This window comes from Pteronotus mesoamericanus, unplaced genomic scaffold, assembly GCF_021234165.1.
Source record: "Pteronotus mesoamericanus isolate MK-2021 breed Mesoamerican mustached bat unplaced genomic scaffold, CSHL_Meso_final contig_1018, whole genome shotgun sequence".
In the NCBI taxonomy this organism is placed as follows: Eukaryota; Metazoa; Chordata; class Mammalia; order Chiroptera; family Mormoopidae; genus Pteronotus; species Pteronotus mesoamericanus.
This window is the reverse complement of record NW_026555002.1, coordinates 4,912,876-4,932,738: the sequence shown is the minus strand read 5'-3', so window position 1 is coordinate 4,932,738 and position 19,863 is coordinate 4,912,876. Positions and strand designations below refer to the sequence as shown.

The 19,863-nt window shown below is 59.7% G+C and overlaps 1 protein-coding gene across 1 annotated transcript; it reads left to right on the top strand.

Moving 5' to 3' along the window:
- Positions 1-4,010: 4,010 nt before the first annotated feature.
- ITM2C (integral membrane protein 2C) lies at positions 4,011-17,298 on the top strand. The gene is made up of 6 exons (XM_054570696.1): positions 4,011-4,403; positions 11,908-12,048; positions 14,111-14,299; positions 15,013-15,123; positions 15,478-15,628; positions 16,091-17,298. Exons 1-6 carry the CDS (start codon positions 4,266-4,268, stop codon positions 16,180-16,182), a joined length of 822 nt encoding a protein of 273 aa, XP_054426671.1. The 5' UTR covers positions 4,011-4,265; the 3' UTR covers positions 16,183-17,298.
- The last annotated feature ends 2,565 nt before the right edge of the window (positions 17,299-19,863 follow it).

Below are 19,863 nucleotides of genomic sequence, written 5' to 3'. Positions count from 1 at the left end.
CATGGAACAGCCTGTGTCCCCTGGCAGATGATTGGATAAAGAAAACGTGGAGTTGTGTGTACACAGCGGGGTACTTATTCCACCATAAGAAAGAAGAAAATCCTTCCGTTTGTGACAACATGGATGCACCTGAAGGATAGCATATTAAGTGGGATTACCCAGGCAAAGAAAGACAGATGCTGTATTATCTCATTTATATGTGGGATCCAAAGCAGTTGAACTCACGGAAAGAGAGTGTAGAATGGTGGTTGCCACAGGCTGGTGGAACGAGGAGATGAGATGTCGGTCGGAGGGTACAAACTTGAAGTTACAAGATGAACTAAGCGCTGGGGAGCGGACAAAACTCTGAGGGCGGTGGCTCTGCCCTGGCCTGAGATCCCTGCATTTCCCTCAGGCCAGCCAACTGACCACCCACGGCTTAATCACAACCTCAAGTCTCAAACAACCAGCGCTTTACATTGCAATAAACCAGCTATCCTTTAAGAACAGCACTCAACTACTCGGTTTGGAAAGAGGTAAACCCATGTAAAAGTTCACATTTGGGGTTTGGGTTTTAAAATGAATGGTCACAGGAGCTGATTCCAGGAGACCTTCCCCCGGGGTCCAACCCTCCTCCTCGACTTGGTTGATGGGGGAGGGGAAGAGCCACAGGCGAGGGCGTGGCCCCGCAGCCCTTCGACATCCCGAGGGAGAGGAGGACTAAGAACCTGGTGGAGCTGTGAGGACAGAAGCCAGATCCAGCTGGGATGAATGTGGGTAGGAATGAGAAAATGGAGACAGAATTTTCTAGAACTTTGCCCAAGAAGAAAATGAGAAAAATAGGGTGGGTAACAAATGCAGGGGACAAGGGGTCAAAGGAAGTGTTTTATTTTCTTCCCAGGTTAATGCAAGCATGTTTCAGAGCTGATAGGAAGGAAGGGAGGCCTGGGGCCGGAGGAGAGGGCCCTGCTGGCTTGGGGATGGGCGATGACTGAGGCCTCAAGGTATCTGCACTGATGGGAGGGGTGGAGTCTTCACCCAGAAGGTGGAATGGGTCTGGGAGGGGAGCAAAGGCCGACAGATGCCTCCTCCAACCTGAGGGGCCAGGAGGAACCACAGTAGCCACGGGGCAGCTGCTGGTGGGGGAGGATCTGCCCCCGGCCTGAGGGGGTTCTCACAGGACCGCTTCCTCTCTGAAGAAAGCCGAGCTCAGCTGCTGAGGGGCCGGCGGTCTGGAGAGGCCAGGAAGGTCGTGGGTGCGTGGACGGAGCTGAGGAGCGCCGTAGTCCTTGAGCGCACGGAACCCCTGAGGACTTGTTAAAACACAGAGCATTCCCCGAGTTCATGCATAAGGTCGTCTGTCTTTCTAACGAGTTCCCAGGTGCTGCCGGTGCTGCTGGGCAGGGTCCTCCCCTTGAGGGTGACTTTGAGAATGAGGCCACACTCACTGGCTGCTTAGCTCTGAGGGCCACCATTCACAGGGGCTGCCCAGAAGAGGAGGTGGCCCGGTGGGTCCAAAGAGCAAGATGGTGTCACCTTCCCCAGCAGCACCTGAGCAGGCCCTGGGACCAGGGAGGTGGAAGGAGGCGCTGGTCGCTTGGGTAAAAGGACAGAGGACAAGGACTGGCTGTGGCTGAAATGCTGGGCAAGGGCACCCAGCCCAGCATGCTCTTCCCCCGCCCGGGATGCCTCTCGCGTCCCTGCCACCCACCCGCACCCCGTCTACCTTTCCAGCTCCCCCCTCCGTCTGGCATCTTCCAGGGGGCCTTGGCTGCTCCCCCCAACCCCCAAGTTCACTCTGCTATTCTTCTTACCTGAACCCACAAAACTCAGTGTGTGGTGTTAACCTCATGCTGCCTCCAGCACCCCCGTGGGTTATTGACTGGGGATACCGCGTTCCATCGGCTCGAGGACTGTGTATTGTAAGACACATGGTTGCTTTAGGTCTCAGGGAAAAAATCACTGCTAATTTAATTGTAAAAAAAGTCTTGATTTCAGAGCTGTTAACATATGAAAAACTGTGTATCTCGGAACCCGCGGCCTCTGGAGTCCTGAGCATTGCCCAGAGCAGCAGTTCCCTGTGATCCAGAAGCCCCGCTCGTCCTCAGGACCCGCCTCAGAGTCTGCAAGGTCAAAACTACTTTTGCACTAATACTAAGATATCATTTTCCTTTTCAACCTTTTTCTCTTTCTAGAAAATCAGTGGAATTTTCTAGAAGCTACGCAGCCTTTGGTGGCATTCCTTTGACAGCTAATGAAATAGGTGTATTCTTGCGTTTTAAATTTTTCTTCTGCGTTTTATTCCTAATTAGTAAACGTTGATAGACATAACCCACGTAAATCAAAGCTCTTTAAGGTCCCGAGACTAGAAAGTTTAGGAATCACTGCAGTAGGTCGTGGGCGGGGCACTTGGCGGGTACGGGGCCCAAGGTCAAGGATAAGGAAAGGTACACACGGTGCTGGGGGCACACGAGGCAGAGGGACTTAACCCAGGCCAGAGAACTCAGAGAAGGCCTTCCGGAGGAGGCAGGTTCACGTGTGCCAAGCTTAGGAGCAGGGATGCTGCAGCCAGATGGCCCTGCCTTGCTCACCAGAGAGCTGCCCCCTGCTGGCTCCGTGACCCTGCGTTTAGTCCCCCTCGTTTCTGCCACCGACAGGGGGGCCTGGAAGGTCTCAGGGGCTCAGGGGCTGGGATGAAAATGAGAGGGGAACGTGCGCAGGAAAGAACCTGGTAGATGGACAGATAAACGCAATCAGGCCCTTGGGTGCTGGGTGGGGTCTTGGGTCTTTCTGCCACAAGACTTAACACATGCTTGGCACGGAGGGTCACTTGGAAAACATGCTCTGAGTAGAGGAAGAAATGTTGGGGGCACAGGGTGGGGATCTAACCGAGGGTTGGGAGCTTAGCTCCTCCACAACTAAGGTTCACCTCAGAGGCCAAGAGCACCTCCTCCCTGGTCCTCACCCAGGCCACATTCCCCTTGGCCACCTCCAAACCTTCTTCCGTCTCCCATCCCCCCCCCACCCCCAGCCAGTGGCCTTCCCATCAGTTAGACCTTCTTCCTTCTGGATTTGTCCCTTCTCAAGGCTACTAGGTTCATCCAAGACCTGAGCTAGGATGTTGGATCTGGGACATAGGAACCCAGGGCTCAAGGCCACCAGCCAAGACACAGCCAGCAGGAGGTGTCAGTGGAATACTAGACTGTCCTCAAAAAGCGCTCAGGCCCCTCTGCCTTTCCAACTGCACAACCAAAGTTGTCAGCCCAAGGTTGTGTGTGGTTTGCTGGGCCTTGTCCCCAGCCCAGCCTGGGAGGAACCAGGGGATTTGACTCCAGGCTTTGGTGCCAAGAGCTACCTAAGAAGACACTGCTGCTGCTCCTCCCTAATATCCCTGGATGTTTTGCAGGAGCAGAGCCTCAGTTGGAAACCAAGCCTAAGGACAACTGGCCTGTGGCCCTTCCCACCACACTTTGCAGGCTGCCTTCACTCCTCTCCTCCCAGCATCCTTGGCGTGTGCCCCACAGACCCTCATCAGGGTTCTGCAGACGTGAAGGATGAAAAGGGTGGGAGGTGTGGATGAATGCAAGATGCAGGACGCAGGCAAGCAGGTGGGTGCCTGGCCCCAAAGCCTCCTCCCAGGGCCCAGGACAGGGGAGAAGCTGGAGCAGGGAGCTGGGAGCAGGTACAGTGAAGGCCCCCAGTTTGCAAAGAGGAGGGTATGAAGTGCCACAGCGGGCAGTGAGTCTGGGAACTTGTCTCAAAGCTACATTGCCCGGCAAACACAGTTTTAACAGACTGTGTGTTCTGGGGACTCGGTCTTGGAGAGGGAGCTGTAAGGGATAAGGCTTGGGAGGGGGCTGAGTCCATGCATGATTGGATGGAGGGAGGGAGGGAGGGAGGGAGGGAGGGTGGGAGAGATGGAAGGAAGGAAGGAAGGAAGGAAGGGAGGGAAGGAAGGAAGGAGGGAAGGAGGGAAGGAAGATGGAAGAATGGAGTGAGTGAGTGAGTGAGTGAGTGAGTGAACGAATGAACCTCAGTCCTCTCCGGGTCGGAGCTCGACGCCCGGCAGGGGTCACTGCGCACCCAGCGGGCGGGAAGGGGGCGCAGGCGCAGCGGGTGCCAAAGCATCCCCTGTTGGGGGCGGTAGCGTGGGGGCTGGAGGTGGGGTTAGAGAAAGGGACGCGAGCGAGATCCAAACTTCCGGTGCCTGCAGAGAGCGGAGCGCGGCTGCACAGAGAGGCTGCACCGGCAGAGGCTGCAGGGTGGACCCGCGGCCCGGCGCAGCCATGGTGAAGATCAGCTTCCAGCCGGCCGTGGCCGGCATCAAGGGCGACAAGGCCGACAAGGCTTCGGCTTCGGCCTCGGCCTCGGCCTCGGCCCCGGCGCCTGGCCCGGCCGCTGAGATCCTGCTGACGCCGGCTCGGGTGAGAGGGGCTGGGGGCTCAGGAGGGGGACCACGGCAGACGCATCGGGGCCCCGGAGCCGTTAGCGGAGCCGGGGTGGGAGTCAGGCATGGGTCATGCATCGCAAAGTGGGGAGGGGGCTTGGGTCCTAAAGCGGCAGCCGAACCCCAAAGTCCGATATGTGGGAGGTGGAGGGCGCGAGTCCTCAGGTGGGGAAGTGCTCGAGGGCTCTCCCAAAAGTGTAGCGGCCCTAGGAGCCTAGCCCCAAAATAAAGGGAGGGGGCTGGGCCGAAGAAGTTCGAGGAACGTTGATGGTGGGGGTTTGCGTCTGGTTCCAATCAAGGGGGAGGGGCCGAGAGGCGAGTCCTCAGGTGGGGGATGGGAGGAAGGTTGAACGTAGTTTCTCTAAAGTAGGGCGGTGGGTCGTGACGGGAGGTGGGGGGGGAGGGCGGGGAAAGGGGAGGTCTGGTGCCAACGTTGGGAGAGGGACGGTTGATTTCGTCCCAAACGGGGGCTGCCTGGGGCGGACGACTTGCTGCTGCTCTACACCTGAACTGGTGGAACAGGAAGTGTTGAAAGATGAAGTGGAAATAAACCAGAACCCGCCGAGCCTCACGTCTGGGTTTCGAGGTTTGGGGTTCCGAGGCTGGGCGCCCGGATCCCACCCACTCCGTGTCCCCTCTTCGTTTTTCACCTGGCTTTCGCTCGCGCTGCCCCCCTCCACCCGCGGGGAGGCTCCGGCAGGGCGCGGGTGTCCTCCCGCATCCCGGGCTCGCTTTGTAGGGGCGGGCCTCGGTGCACCCCGCCCCTCGGGCGCCCTCCTCCGCCTCCCGCTGCCAGGGGCCTGGGGAGAGAAGGCATTTCCGCGGTGGAAAACTGAGCAGCGAGAAGTCTGACCGGGGAAGGGCCCGGAGGGGACAGGACGCGTGGCGCGGGCCGGGAGGCGATGGGGGCAGAGCTGCCAGCCGGCTTTTTAGTGTCCCGTCAAAGGTGTTTACGCAGTGTCGCCCACGACAATCTTGGGGAGCACCAAGGTCCCCCAGCCTCCATCGAGACAGGACTTCGAAGAAAAGCCTTTGTCCACTCCCTCCCTCTCCCTGAGGCTGGCTTCTGAGGAGTCTCCCTCAGCGCCAAGGCCCTCCCCAAGTTTATGGCTCAGATACACCTCCCCCGCTGCCGGCGGCGGGCATGAGGGAAGCTGCAAGGGAACACCAGTGCCTTGCAAGAGGGGACTCTGGAGAGGGGCCTCAGACTTGGGTGTCACACCCAGAGTGCGGCCTGCGAGGAGTGTGGATGAGCTCCTCTGCCCTGCTGTGGTCCCGGCAGCACCAGCCCAGCCCAGCGACTGCCTGGGGCTCGGTTGGGGGCTTGCTGTGAGCCCCTCTCCCAGAGCAACTCCATCTTCATCTGATGCTTGGATGGGGAGCAGCACTCCATAGTTGAAGAGTGGTCTGCAGCTTTAAAAGTGTGCAAGGGGTGCTTCTCAAGTCTCCTTCCCGACTCTGCTCAAGCTGGGAGGGGGCAGGGAGGAGGGGCCCAAGGCAGCCTTCTTGCCCCTTCTCCCAGCTGCCTGGCCTGGAAAACAGGCCCTGCCTCGGAGCCGTGGGATTCGGGCAGGAGGGAGGGCCAGCCAGACGACGGGAGGATGTAATCAAACTCCATCAGCAGGCCCCGCGAAATCTGCAGAAGCGGCACATCCCCCCGGAGCAGCCTGCCGGTGGTGTCAGGCAGGCCTGTGGCAGTGCCAGCATCGCCTTGGCAGGAACTGACACCCAGCCTCTGGCTCCAAACGGGAGCGCCCTCTCTTCCTTCGCACCCAGTGTGAAATGGAAATACCCACATCTTCCTGGTGCCGTTTTTTAGTGGCCTTGAGCCCGCTGAGCAAGCCTCCTCCCCTCCCCCCACCTCGCTGGGCAGGGTCCCCTCAGGGGCCCAGGAGGAGGATTAACCCCGACACCTTGAGCGCAGATGTGCTAGGTCTTAGTGAACTTTCATGGCTGCGGAGGCCCGGGGGCTTGGGTGTCCCACCTTGGCTGTGCTGGAGTGGGGTCCTGGGAGAAGTTCACTTCTGCGAGCCTCTTGCGGCCTCGCCTGGCCAGTGGGCACGGTGCCCACGTCCAGTGCCCTGGCAGTGAGCACAGCAGGCACCAACACTCACAGATGTAGCCGAGGACACAGCATCGGCCATTTATTAGGGCCCTGAAGGAGAGGCCGGTAGGACAGGCAGGCCAGCGAGGAGGCCCTGGGAGCTGCTTCATCGTGGTGGGTCATCTGGACTTTGGGCCACTCGGGTGGGGGTGCAGAGGAAAGCCTATCAGAAGGTCTCTTCTGGCTGGGGGCGACTCTAGACCCATTCTTGGTTGCCGAGCTGGACTCAACAATAAGGTTCAGAGCCGAGGAAGCTCCCCAGGATGGACAGATAGGAGTTGTGAATGCCTCTCAGCAGCTGGCCACGCTCTGGCTGCTGCGACAAGACAAAACGGACAAACTTTCGACCAGTGCGCAGGCCTGGGGGCCTGGGGCTGGGGGCCAGGGAAGGCGGCGGCAGCACCCTCGGAGCCAGCTCTCCCTGGCTCTGAGCAAACACTGAAACACTAGGAGGATTTTGTCCCCAGACCTGCCACTGGAAGGAAGTGCCTCAGTGGTCCGGGGACAGGTCGGGGCGGGGCCCAGCGGGGCTGCCCACGGCCCACTCGCCCCACTCGCCCCACGTGGGTGGTGTTTGCCTCTGAGCTAATGAGCGGCCTGGCTGGTGGGCGGCTGGCCGGGAAGCTCGCCCTCCTGGCACCTTCTGGCCACATTGTTCTTAACTGGTAAGAGGGAGCAATGGGGGCCCAGGAGGGGGTCCGTGTCTGGCACCTTCAGGATAGATGTGTGTGTTAGTGAACTTGGCCAGCCCTGCACCTCCCCGCCCCCGCCCCTCTCCACAGCCGCCCTGTGTCCGCCCGTAGGCACGCGCAGGTGTGGGCACGCTTGGGGGCTGCAAGAGGAAAGCAGCACGTTCAGTACAGTCATCTTCTCAGCGCTGTAATTTTCTCTTTGGCTTTTGCCTTTGATTAATGGCCCCTGTGTCGCTCCCTCCCCAGCCTGCATACCTGAGAATCAGATTTCACCTTCTGCGCCCTGGCCTCAGGCCCTTGGCAGGGGGGAGCTGGGACTCCCCCGAGGTTGGGGGAGGGTCCCTGCCAGCCAGCCAGGCGGTGGGTCGGCCAGACTTGGCGCTCTCCTGCCACGCCCTGCTCCGGGCTCCAATACCCACAGGCCCCGAGAGCTGGGATGAAAGGACTTTGACACGGCAGACCTACTCCAGGGCCTGCCCCCTGGCAGGGTGGGGACTCAGGGCTGTCTTATTCCAGGCCTGCCCAGGGCCTTCCCAGAGGGGCTTTGTCAGCCACCACGCTTCTGCTTTCTTTTCCATCCCTTCCGGCCTGGCCTTGCATGTTCAAGGCTGTCTGCAGATTGCCTGGGAGAACGAGTCTTTCTTAGTGACAAAAAAAAAAGAAAGAAAAGAAAAAGAAAAATGTTTATGGTAGAATCACAGCAGCGCACAGCATCTGCAACCTCTCTCCCCAGGGAGCGCTCCCCCAGCAGCCAGCTTTTCTCTCGCCCTCACGTCCTCCCCTCAACTGTCAGGCCTGGAGCCGGAGGGAAGGGAGAATCCGCCTAGCCCGGCCCAGAGAGCACAGGGCTGTGTGGGAGTGTCCTCGCGGCATCACACCCCCCACCCCCACCCTTTTCCTCCCCGCCTGCACCTGGGCGCCCCTGGGGCGCGTGACAGGAATGGGGTTTCAGTGCTGGCAAAGCCGTGAGCCCCTGTGGACGTGTACCCAGCTGGTGTCTGTACGTGTGAACAGAGCTCTGCGTGCTCGGTTGGGCCACGTGCATTTGCCCATTCTCCCCCCCGCCCTGCCAGGCCTTCTCACACACACTCCCACACGTGCGTGCACATGCATGGGCACACACACCGGTGCCCTTGACTCTGGGATGATCTGCAGTCTGGGAAGGGAAGGTGCGGAACGGGGGGCGGCCCTCCCGCCAGCCGCGGGTCCTGGCCTGCAGGGAGTGAGGTCTGGGTCCCTGATAGCCGCCTCCTACAGCCTGCAACTGTAGCTGAAGCCTCTTGCTGTTAATTTGGACATCGTCGTCGAGGGAAGGTAACTGGGAGACCGCGAGGGTCTGCTGCGTTACTGCTCCACTTGGTCGGGCTCCCCCTGACTGTTTTGGCCCTGGCTGTGCTTGGCCATTGAATGAGGCCACTGTGGGGCTGAGTGCAGCCAGCAGGCAGAGGCCCAGGCCCCTCTAGGGTCCCCGCAGGTCTGGCTCACGTGCCCCACAAGAGTACACAGCCAGGCATTTGGCTCAGAAGGCCCAGTTGCCATGGAAACAGTATGCAATATTTTCCTACGTTCCAAATGGAAGCCCCCAAGTGCCCGGCTGTGGGTAACTGCTCCATGTGGGGGCTGCGTTTTCCTGGGTCTCCAGCGTGACAGATGAAGCAGCTCGGGGGCTTCCAGGAGCAGGCCCTGGGCCACTTTCCCGAGTGAGCTGGGCAGCAGGGGATCCCCAGGGTGGGGCCCAGGCCAACAGCGCTCCCCGGGGACTTCTGCCCGGCTGCTAGCGCCCAGTGCCCAATGCCGGGGGCCTGCAAAGAACAGGCCGGGGTTTTAGAATTCGAGCCTTGGTCTTGCATCTTGTTGAGACTGGGGAGCAATGTCAGTGTGGGGCACGGTTCGGGGCCCTCCCTCCTGTGTGGGCCCTTTTCATCTGGAATCGGAGGCAGCGGCAGTTTCCCATCTGCCTTGTGACAGCCTCTGGTTCTGCTTTTTCTTCCAACTGCTGCTCGGCCATGGTGCTTCTGAGGCTTTGGCCCCCAGAGGCTGGAGAAGCGCGGGGTGGGGGCGGGGGAGCAAGGGGTGAGCCCCGGGTGTGCACTGGCAGGTGTCAGCAGAGTCAGGACGGGGAGCCGTTTGTCCACTGCATACCTGGGAAAGGTGGGGGGGCGCAACCTTCACAGTGACCCCCACAGAGGCACATGAGACAGGGCAGCGTCGGGGTGCTGGCTAGAGGTGCTGTCCTCAGCCACTTCAGCCACCACTCACGGTCCGCAGGGCCATGTAAGCCCCACCTCCTCCCTCCTCTGTCCTCTGACCACCTCTCCCTCCTCCTCTCCCCTTGGAAACACCTGACGCAGCCAGAAGCAGAAAGGCAGCTCTGTTAGGCCTCACCTTGACCGTGTACTTTGTGGGGCAGGCCCTTGTAGCCCACGGACTGTGTTGTTTTTCTAAGCAGTTCTCACAAGCTGACCTCTCTGGTTTTCCTGAAGGAAGGCACGTGAGCCTGACACTCCCCACCTTCCACCCCACCCCCACCCCCATAGCCCCAACAGCTGCCCTGTGGTTGGTGGCCGTAAAAAGGAAAAGTTTGGCTGATAAAGATCTGCTATTTTTATCTAGCACTTTATCCTTTACCAAGGGCTTTCAGGTTCTTTGTCTCCTTTAATCCCTATAAAAACCCCCTCAGGACAAAGCTCTGTGAGGAGGCTGCCTAGGCTGACCTGTTCACTTTCACTGGAGAAAGTGCCTGCCTGCCTGCAGGGTGGGGGAGGGGCAGCTGCAGCCCGTGCTGCGCCCAGCTCCTGGGGGGCCTCGGGGCCCCTCTCACCACTGAGTGCCATGGGCCCGGCTGGCCATCTGGGTCTGTTGCCGTCCCTGAGGACTTGCTCCGGCGGCTCAGGCCCCTGGGTGGCTTGTTCCCTGTGAGAGGTGGCAGAGCTTGGCTCGGGGGCCGCCCTGGCCCGCGCTGCTCCTGGGAACTCTCTGGGAAGTGGGAGCCGTGGGCACCGCCAAGTGTGCTGTGACCTGGGTCAGTACCTGCAGGGAACCCCAGGGTGGCAGGAGATGCCAGCGGGGCACGGGGTGTCACAAACTGCCTTCTCTGGTCTTAGTCCCAGGACCCCCAGCCACAGGGCGGGGACATGGCCCCAGGCCCGCGTGAGCTTGACCTGGGCTCCGACCAGGTGAGCTCCTTGGAGCGCTGACTGGGGTGGTGGGCAGCAGGAGGGCAGCGGTGCCCTGGCCCGCGGCGGCAGAGGCTGCGGGCCGGCCGGACTGCCTGGGGATGTGCCCGGGGAGCGGCAGGTCCTCCAGCCTTCTCTGCCCTCCCCAGGCAGGGCGGCGTCGGCCCCCTGACGGGACTCCCCTCGGAAGCCCGGGCCCCACATCCCCGTGGGGGGAAGGCCTGAGGGACGCAACAGGCTGTGAGCCCCATCCCTCCCGGGCCAGGCCTCCTGTGCTGAGATGGGTGTGTCCTGGGTCACTTGGACCTAAACCGTGTCCCCAGCCTTCTGCCACCTGCACAGGATGAAGGGAGAGAGGAAACGGGGTACGATGAGGGCTAGGTGGGCAGGTAGAGGCAGAGGCTGGGCTCTGGGCTGGGGCCCCCGCCCCTCCCCCACACCAGCCCAGCATCACAGGGTGCATGAGGGCCTGGGTCCAGGCAGGGTGCTCGGGAGGACAGGCGTAAAGATGGGAGGTGACAGAGGCCACACAGCTGGCTGAGACTGAGTCGCGGGCTGCGCAGTCCCAGTAAAGCCGTGTGACGGTGGTGTATACACATAGTACCCTCGCCCCGCCAGGCGCCGGTGGCCTGGAGGCCACCTTGCCTCTTCTTGGCAGCCCTGCAACTGCGGCCCTGAGCCCAGCTCTGGCTCCCAGAGCAGGTTTTCACCAGGAGCCTCCTGCCTGGCCTCCCTGGCGACAGCCGCTGCCACCACAGCCACGCTTCCCTCTGGGCACAAGTGCCCTGGCTTCCGGGAGCCTCAGGACCTCACCCTGCTGGCTCCGCTCCAGACAACGTGCCCTATGCTCCCAGCCAGGGCCTGTGTGAGGCTGTCGCCACCCCGAGGGGCAGAGCGCCGCCCCGAGGGGCTGGGCTCTGCCGGCCTGCATCTCGGACCCCATGCTGCCTGGAGGGACTGAGACGGGCAGCCGTGCCCAGGCCTGTGGGCCCCTTGGGGCCCCTGTCCCCTCAGGCAGTGACCACTCCCTGCCACAGCCCCTTCCCACTGCCCCCATTCCAGCGTGCCCTGTGGACTCCAGACTTCAGGGGAATCTTGTCACTCCCACCTCAAAAGCCCAGAGCACCCCAATTCTTATAGGTGATTAGGCCTGGCTCAATCACTCAGGCCATGTGTGTGCCCCTCCCCCTTTGTTTGAAAGAATACACCGTGGTCACAGCGGCCCTCCTGAAGGGGCCTCCAGGCTGGGGTGGTTCCAGACACACCTGCTGAGCCCCCGTGGGCCATCTTACGAGGCTTGGCCCACATAGCTCTCTGTGTACCCAGGAGCTGAGGAGAGCCTGCCGCGTTCTTCCGTCCGGATAATGCTCCCCGTACCCGAGCGCCGCCCTTCCCTCCCTGCCCCCAGGGCTCCCTCCCAGCCAGCGGGGTGAGGTCTCGCTTCGGAGAGGAGGGTGGGAGGCTTCCAGGGTGCAGGACCCTGCACTGACCCCGCACTGCTGTCCACAGGAGGAGCGGCCCCCCCACCACCGCCACAAGAAGGGGGGCTCTGTTGGCAGCGTGTGCTACCTGTCGATGGGCATGGTGGTGCTGCTCATGGGGCTCGTGTTCGCCTCCGTCTACATCTACAGATACTTCTTCCTCGCCCAGGTGAGGCCGGGCCAAGGGGGGGAGGCAGCGTCTCAGAGAAAGGGGAGCATTGGAAGAGGAACAGAGGGAAGCGTCGAGTCTGCAGAGGGTGTAGGAGCTGGCGGGAGGGGCAGCAGGAGCCGCTGAGATCCAGGGGCTTGTGAGGAGGGGCAGGAGAAAGCCCTGGCTGTGCCACCCCCCGTGGGGGAGTACCCAGGCCAGCCCAGAACACCCGCATCCCCCCTCCTCCCTGGGCCTCCTTGGGCCCAGGCCAGCCCACCCCCAGCCACTTGTCTGAGGAGCCCCGCCCTGGCTCTGGTCCAGAAGCCAGGATGGGGGGAGGGGCGTCCCTAACACCCACGGACCCTGGATGAGGGTTCTCCGCGTTTCCTCAGACACACCTGAGGTCATCAGGGAACCCTCCCAGGGGCACAGTCACGGCAGGGGAGCAAGGGTTGGAATCGGGGCCTGTGTGGCTCGCAGCCCCTTCCCACAGCGTCACCCTGGGCCGCTATCACCAGGAACCCAGACACAGCGGAAATCTGAGCTCTGCGATCCCTTCCGAGTCCGAACCTCGTGCCTGTGGGTCATGCTCTGAGGAATCCCATTTCGTGTTTGGTTGTGGGGATATAAAACAAGACAGGCAGGCAGAGCGTGGGTTTATGGACACTCACCCTGGCCTCCTGGGAAGGAGGCCCCGGCTGCGGTCGTGCCCCCAGCCGCCGCTCCCGCAGCCCGTCCGGCAGGAAGCCAGGCCCAGAGGACCATCCGTGGCCCCCGCAGTCTTGTGATCAACCCAGACCTGGGAGGGAGGCAGTGCCTCCACGTTCTCAGAACTGAAAGTAGTTAAATTAAAGGTAGCTCAGAAGAAGAACCCTCCATGCAACGGGGAATCTCGGAGGGACCGGAAGGCTGTGAATTGCCAGTCATTTACGACCCAAGGGGCCTCTTCCACTGTCACGCTTCGGGCTTTGGCCTTGTCATCCCACCCCACCCCCCACGGTGGAAATCACGGAAGAGTTTACAGTCCCTGGAACTTCCCCCTGGGAGCCTGCTGGCTTTCCTTGGTCCTCCCTTCCCTCCCCACCCGTGGCCTGCTCCCCACTTGTTGCAGGTTTTCACTTTCCTATGGCCACAGCCCTTCCCTCATCCTACTGTGGCTTCCGGTCCCCTCTGTTCCCAGCCCCCACTCACACCCCGGGGTTCCTCACCCACCACGATTCCTGGGGACGGGGCGCCCCGAGCAGCCTCTGGGCCTGGGCCCGTGGGATGACTCACGCTGGGAGCCTGCACAGAGACAAAGCGGGGTCCTGCCCCGTTCAGGCCCGCGGTGTGGGCACAGGTGGAGGACCCCCCCGAGGAGTACGAGTGGGCCCACTGGCCCACCGGTTGCTCCCTTGGTCTCCGTCCACTCACACTGCTTCCCTTCCCTTCCTGACGGAGAGATCAGGCTGGCAACCCAGACAGGGGGCACAGCGTTTGCAAGGTTTCCCGTGATGCCTCGGGTCCAGGGAAGGCGGCGGGGTGGTCTGCCTGAGGTTGGGCACCAGCTGGAATCGCAAGGGCTGCCTCTCAGTTCTTCCCCCACCCCCTTTTCCCCAAGGTCTGCAGGGCCCCACAATGGGGGGCAGAAAAGAGGGGTAAGCACCTTGTGGTGGGGGGGGGGCGCCAACCACGTCCAGGCCCCAGCTTGTCCTGTCCAAGCTCCTGTGTTGTCCCCTGAGGACCCTCCCACCCACCCAGGGCCCTTTCTTGGGTGTCTGTCCCTCTAGATCCTCCACCTGCTGGTCCCCCATTTCCCAAGCGCAGACTTATGGACTGGGAGGTCAGAAGAAGCCTGAGGGAGCACCTCATTTACAGATGGGGAGACAGAGGCCCAGCGAGGTCGTCTGCCCAGGCAGTGGCGGTGCCGGCTCACCCCCTTGACCCCCCACGGTGCTCAGTTTCTCCAAACGTGAAGTGGGTCTCAGCCCCACGCTTCCTGCGTGCCCAGGCCTTGGGAGCGGGACGTGGCTGGGCAGGCAGCAGTGGCTGTGCCCAGGGCACCGTGTGACCAGCCTGTCTCTCTCACCGCCTTGCGCAGCTCGCCCGAGACAACTTCTTCCACTGCGGCGTCTTCTACGAGGACTCCCTGTCCTCCCAGGCCCACACCCGGATGGAGCTGGAGGAGGACGTGAAGATTTACCTCGAAGACAACTACGAGCGCATCAACGTGCCTGTGCCCCAGTTCGGGGGCGGTGACCCTGCAGACATCATCCATGACTTCCAGCGGGTGAGGCCGGCCGCGGCCGGGTCGGGGCGGGGAGAGGGCGGGCCAGGGCCCGCAGCTGCCCTTCCACCAGGAGTCAAGAGAAGGAACAGGCGTGAAAGGAGAATGTTGATGTCCTTTGTACATCCTGTCACGATACCTAGAGTTATATCAACTGCATGCAGGACATGGCTAGGGTTTAGCTTGGTTGAGGGTTTTGAAGACATTGATTTCGTCATACAGGGTAAGGGAAGAGTAAGTTTACTGTTGTGAGTACGCGAAGGACAGCTGCAGACGCTGGCTGTCCTGGGTCAAGCCGGTGTCCCTTTCTCTCACAGTATTGCTGTGTCGACGTTTTATCGAGGTGTACGTAGCACAGAGAGGGCCTGGCTTGGGGCGCTTCTCGCTGACGGTCCACAGAGAGGGACCTCCTGGCTTTGATGAAAGGCACAGTGGGGACATTACTGTTTTCCCCAAACCTCACCCCTGTAGCCCCATGAGAAGGACTCTTGTTGACACCCAAGGCATAGCTGGTGTCTTTCCATCTAGTCCATGGAATCTTCTAAAAACCCAGGCCCCGAGAGGAGCAGAAGAAGGGAGGGCCGCCTGGGTGTTCAGGGCGGTGGGGTGCACCGTCGTGGCCGCCAGGGGCCCCTGCCTCGGGCGGAAGGCCTCTCACAGCCCTGCCTGGGCCATACCCTCGCCCACAGGGTCTGACATGACCCCCTCCTTCCCAGGGTCTGACCGCCTACCACGACATCTCCCTGGACAAGTGCTACGTCATCGAGCTCAACACCACCATCGTACTGCCTCCTCGCAACTTCTGGGAGCTCCTCATGAACGTGAAGGTACGCGGTGGTCTTGGCAGCATCTTGTCCACTGCCGGGCCCATGCCCCGGTCCACAGTGCAGGGAGTGACAGAGGCCCTACCCTAAGGGTGGGAGACCAGGCTCCCCACACACAGGATGCAGGGTTCAGGGCAGTGCAGGTGTCACTCTGGCACGGCAGGAAGTGCCTGGGGACATCAGGAGGCCAGGCTCTGGGGACTCTGCAGGAGGAGGGGGCATGTGTGCATTTCAGCGTTGGGGGGACACAGCTCGAGTGAGCAGAAGGATGGGGACGAGGGGGTGGGCAGTGAGCTAGTGGAGACCATGGGAGGGGAGGCCCAGGCCCTGACCAGCACCGTGGCCACCCCGTTGCAGAGAGGAACCTACCTGCCGCAGACGTATATCATCCAGGAGGAGATGGTGGTCACAGAGCACGTCAACGACAAGGAGGCCCTGGGCTCCTTCATCTACCACCTGTGCAATGGGAAGGACACCTACCGGCTGCGGCGCCGGGCGGCTCGGAGGCGTGAGTGGCCCCCGCCCCACCCTCCAGACCACAGCAGCGCCCAGCTGTGCCTGGCCCCAGAGCTGGAGACCTGGCCCTGAGGGCTCCGAAAGCAGCAGCAATAACAGCTGATGTTAATTGAGCACTTAACGACATGCCACGCACCCTTTTACTCTCTTTACGTCCTTAAAAATTTTAAGTTATCATCATCGTCGTTATTGCTGCCCTTTTTAAAGGTGAGGAAGCTGAGGCACAGAGACATTAATTAGCACCTCTAAAGTCACACAGCAGAGGGAGGCGGAGCCAGGCCTTCTGACGCCAGCTCCTGAGCTCTCAGCCTTTCACTGCACTGACCCTGGTAGAATCTGGGTTTGTTTTCCTGGGCGTCCTCCCTGCCCCCGGCTCTGAGGCTGGTGGCCGTTGTGGCCCCGCCAGTTCTGGGCCAGGACACAGGCCTCACTGGGATCTCTCTGTCCCCTCCAGGGATCAACAAGCGTGGGGCCCAGAACTGCAACGCCATCCGCCACTTCGAGAACACCTTCGTGGTGGAGACGCTCATCTGCAGGGCCGCGTGAGGCCTCCGCGGCGCCTGGCCCCACCCCGCCTCCCCTCTTTTCTCTTCCTGCCACTCTCTGCCCTGCCTCCTTCCCCTCATGTAGCTTGTACTTCGGATGCCATTCCATAGATGTGACATGTCTCCCGTCCCTCTCCAGCCCTGCCCACCTCCCTGTACCAGAGCCGAGGCCTCTGGAGGCCCCGCCGCTGCTGACAACGGGCCTGGGGACAGAGAGGGCGCCCCAGGGTGGTTTCTGTGGCCACCGCCTGGAAGTTCGCTCCGCTGTGGACCGGCCCACAGCTGTGCCGGCAACCCACGGGAAGTGCCGGACTAAGGGGCTGGGCACATGGGAGTCCTGGGCTAGGAGACGGGGTGGGGGGAAGGGTGTAGAGGGGATTCGGAACTGTCCGCACCGTTGGGAAAGTCCCATAGGCTTTTTGCAGGGGATGGCACACTTCCTCTCATGTCCCCATTCCCCGGTGCGGCTGAGGATGGGGTCTGTGCCCAGGGGTGGACCCACCCAGAGCACAAGGCAAGGTGGCTGTCGGGGGGGAAAGGGGGGGTCTCCCAGGACTCCCGGCAGTGCCTTCCGCCCACAGAGGGAGCCTGGAGCTTGGGGGGTGGGGATGAGTTCGTCAAGCACAATCGCTTTCTGAGTGGAACCAAAGAGGGAGGAGCCCGGGCCCCCAGCCTGGCCCCCAGGAGCACACGCGGAGCCTGGCAGCCACAGCCTCCTGGAAGAGGGCCAGGAGGACTGGCCCCCGTCCCTGCCGGGCTGAGCACAGCACTGCCCAGACCTGGGCTGGGGTCCTGCTGAGCGGGCGGGGGCTCCTTGCTTCCTCCGAGCTTAGAGCCGGTTTAGAGAGGATACGGAGGGGAGAGCCGCCTGGTACTTGCACACCCTGCCTCCTCTTTGTTCTGAACCTCCATCCCCCTCTGCTGTGGGGGAACGCACCATTTTTCCTTTCCCCACTCACTTTTGCATGTTTTTACTGCTCCTTCAATATGCTAACCGTCCTGAGCCCTGAGCCTTGAAGAGGAAGGCTTCGACACCTCCAGCTAGGCCCAGGTGCTCCTGGAGACGAAACTCTTAAACGCTTTGTATATTTTTCTCAATTAGATCTCTTTTCAGAAGTGTCTGTAGAATAATAAAAATCTTTGACTTCTGACTTTGACTGGAAAGTGGCAGGTGGGGGCGGAAGCAGGGCAGCGGCGCTGCATCTTGTGTGCCTGAGCCGAGTGGGAGGGGGTGCGGGGAGCGGGGAGCAGGCAGGGGGGGGCGGGGGGGGAGCCAGCAGGCCTCGCTGCAGCAGGGGGCGGGGGCGGGGGGCCTGATCCCTGGGCCAGTCGAGGACCGAGGCCCCGTCAGGAGCCAGGTAGACTCGCATTTTACAGGAGAGGGAGAAGGGAAGGGCCCCGACTTGTCCAAGGTCTTGCTGCTTTCAGGTGCCTACAAACCACCCCTGTGCGTAATATACAGGAGATGACATCACTGCTGCTTGTCCTTAAGCACGAGGACGGCATTGTGTTCTCCACAGTTTCTGGGCATTAAGTAGCCATGTTGAGGGATCAGAGCTGAGGCCTGGCACAAATCAGGGCCACGTTCTGCAGAAGGAAGAGAGAGCCACCCTCGGCCCCCTGGGTCCCGCCCCAGGGATGAGGACAGGTGCCTGGGCCTTCAGTCCTGGTCACAGGAATCCCAGTAATCCTGTGAGGGAGGGGAAAGGCTCAGTGCAGACACACCCTGTTCTCAATCTTGCAAAAACGTCCATCTAAATGCAGTGCAGTCGCTATTAAAATGGCCAGCAGCATTTGCTCTTTGAACTTGACACGTTCAGTTCTTTTAGGAACGTGCACGTGGGGAATCGCCGCCAGGTGTTAACCATTATAAACTTCCATAATTAGAGTCGGGGGGTAGCAAAGGGGATGGTCAGCGGGATGGGATGGGGGCCCAGCAGTTGACTTAAGGAAATTTAGTGGGGGACGGGCGGGTTCTCTTTAATGGAACAACTGGGTAAAATATTTGATAAATATTAACCTGGATCCTGCGTCCTTGTAACAAAACCCTAAATGGATCAGATCAAAGGTTTTAAGTATGAAATGAAATCATGAGAGGATTTAAAAGATAAGCTTAGACGCAGAAAGACCATTCTAAGCGTGGCATCCACCAGTAACTTTGACTATGAAAAATTCTAATTTATATACAGTAAAATTCCAAGTCAAAAGATTTATAAGCTACAAACTGGGGAAGATGTTTTTGAAACAGGACATAACATGCAAAGTTCTTAATATGAAAAATGAACAACCCAATAAAGAGGCAAAGAATGTAAACAGGCAGTTCACAGAGAAATACAAATGGATCATTGCTAAACTAGTTCCACAGAAAATGCAAAACAAAACTGAGGAGATGCATTTTTGCAGGGAGGGTTTGTGCATTTTAAAGTATACAACATATCACATGTAAATCAGTCGTATGTGAGTTATGAAGTACAAGGTGCATCTGGAAACCCACCTGCTAACTCAGGAAGCAAAAGGCAGCCACTACCACTGAATTCCTTGCACGCATCTCGCCCTTTGTTGCTGGGTAACAAGCCACCCCAGAACTTAATGGCCCAACAGCAGTTTCTTCTTATTCCTGATTCTGCAGGATGAGTGTGTTCTGGGCGTGACGGATGATTCTAGCACTTGCGGGCTGGCTGCTCCCTCCTGCTTTGCATTCAGCTGGGAGAGGACTGGGCGGGCGCTCCAGGCGGCCCCGCCCCTCTCCACCTACACCCGTAACTCAGCCCGGACTTCCTGACGGCTCCGCAACCGACCTCCGAGGGGGGAAGCCCAGACTGCCCGTCCTCTGAAGGCTCGAAATCAACGTTCCAGAACGTTACTTCATTGCATTCCTGATCAAAGCAAGTCACAAAAACAGCCCTGATTTAAGTGAAAGGGAAGGAGACTCTCTCTAGATGTGGGGAGAAGCATGCAATGCTCAAGGGTGTGAGAAATGTTGGCTCCCATGTTCAGAAACCCCCACATCCCTCCAGCCCCTCCCTTCCATCCCCCCACATCTATACCCTAGAGGGACATTAAAGAAGCATCTCTTCTTAGATCCAATCGAGATCATGAAAATATGTCGGCTTCCCATATATTAGCCAATCTCCTTAGATTATCCAGTCCAGGCTAATTATAACTCCTACCCTGACTTTCTCTGGTACGCTTTCTAATTCCTCCATGTATCCATGAATCCCTAGTGTAGTTTTGCTTGGCTTTGAATATTATAAAAATAGGAATAAAATACATGTAGCATTCTCTAACTTTCCCCCTCAATCGTATATTTCTAAGATTCATGTTTGTTGCCTATAATATTACTTAATTCGTTTGTGCTACTGTGTAGATCAGTCAGTTACGTGAATATACAACTGAACTACCTAGCTTCCTGACAATGAATATTTGGGTTCTTTCTGAATTTTAGCTCTCACAATGCTTTAGTTAGCATTTCTTTTACGAGGCTCCTGGTGCACCTGCATGAGGGTTTCTCACCTGCGTGAGGGTTTCTCTTGTACATACGCCTAGAAATGGAGTCATTGGGTCACATAGAATGCAAATGTTCAACTTACCAAATTCTACCAGATTGTTGCCTATAAGGAGTTGGACCAATAGGCACTCCCACCTGGGTTGCCTAGGCATTCTTGCTCTACATCCTTGCCAG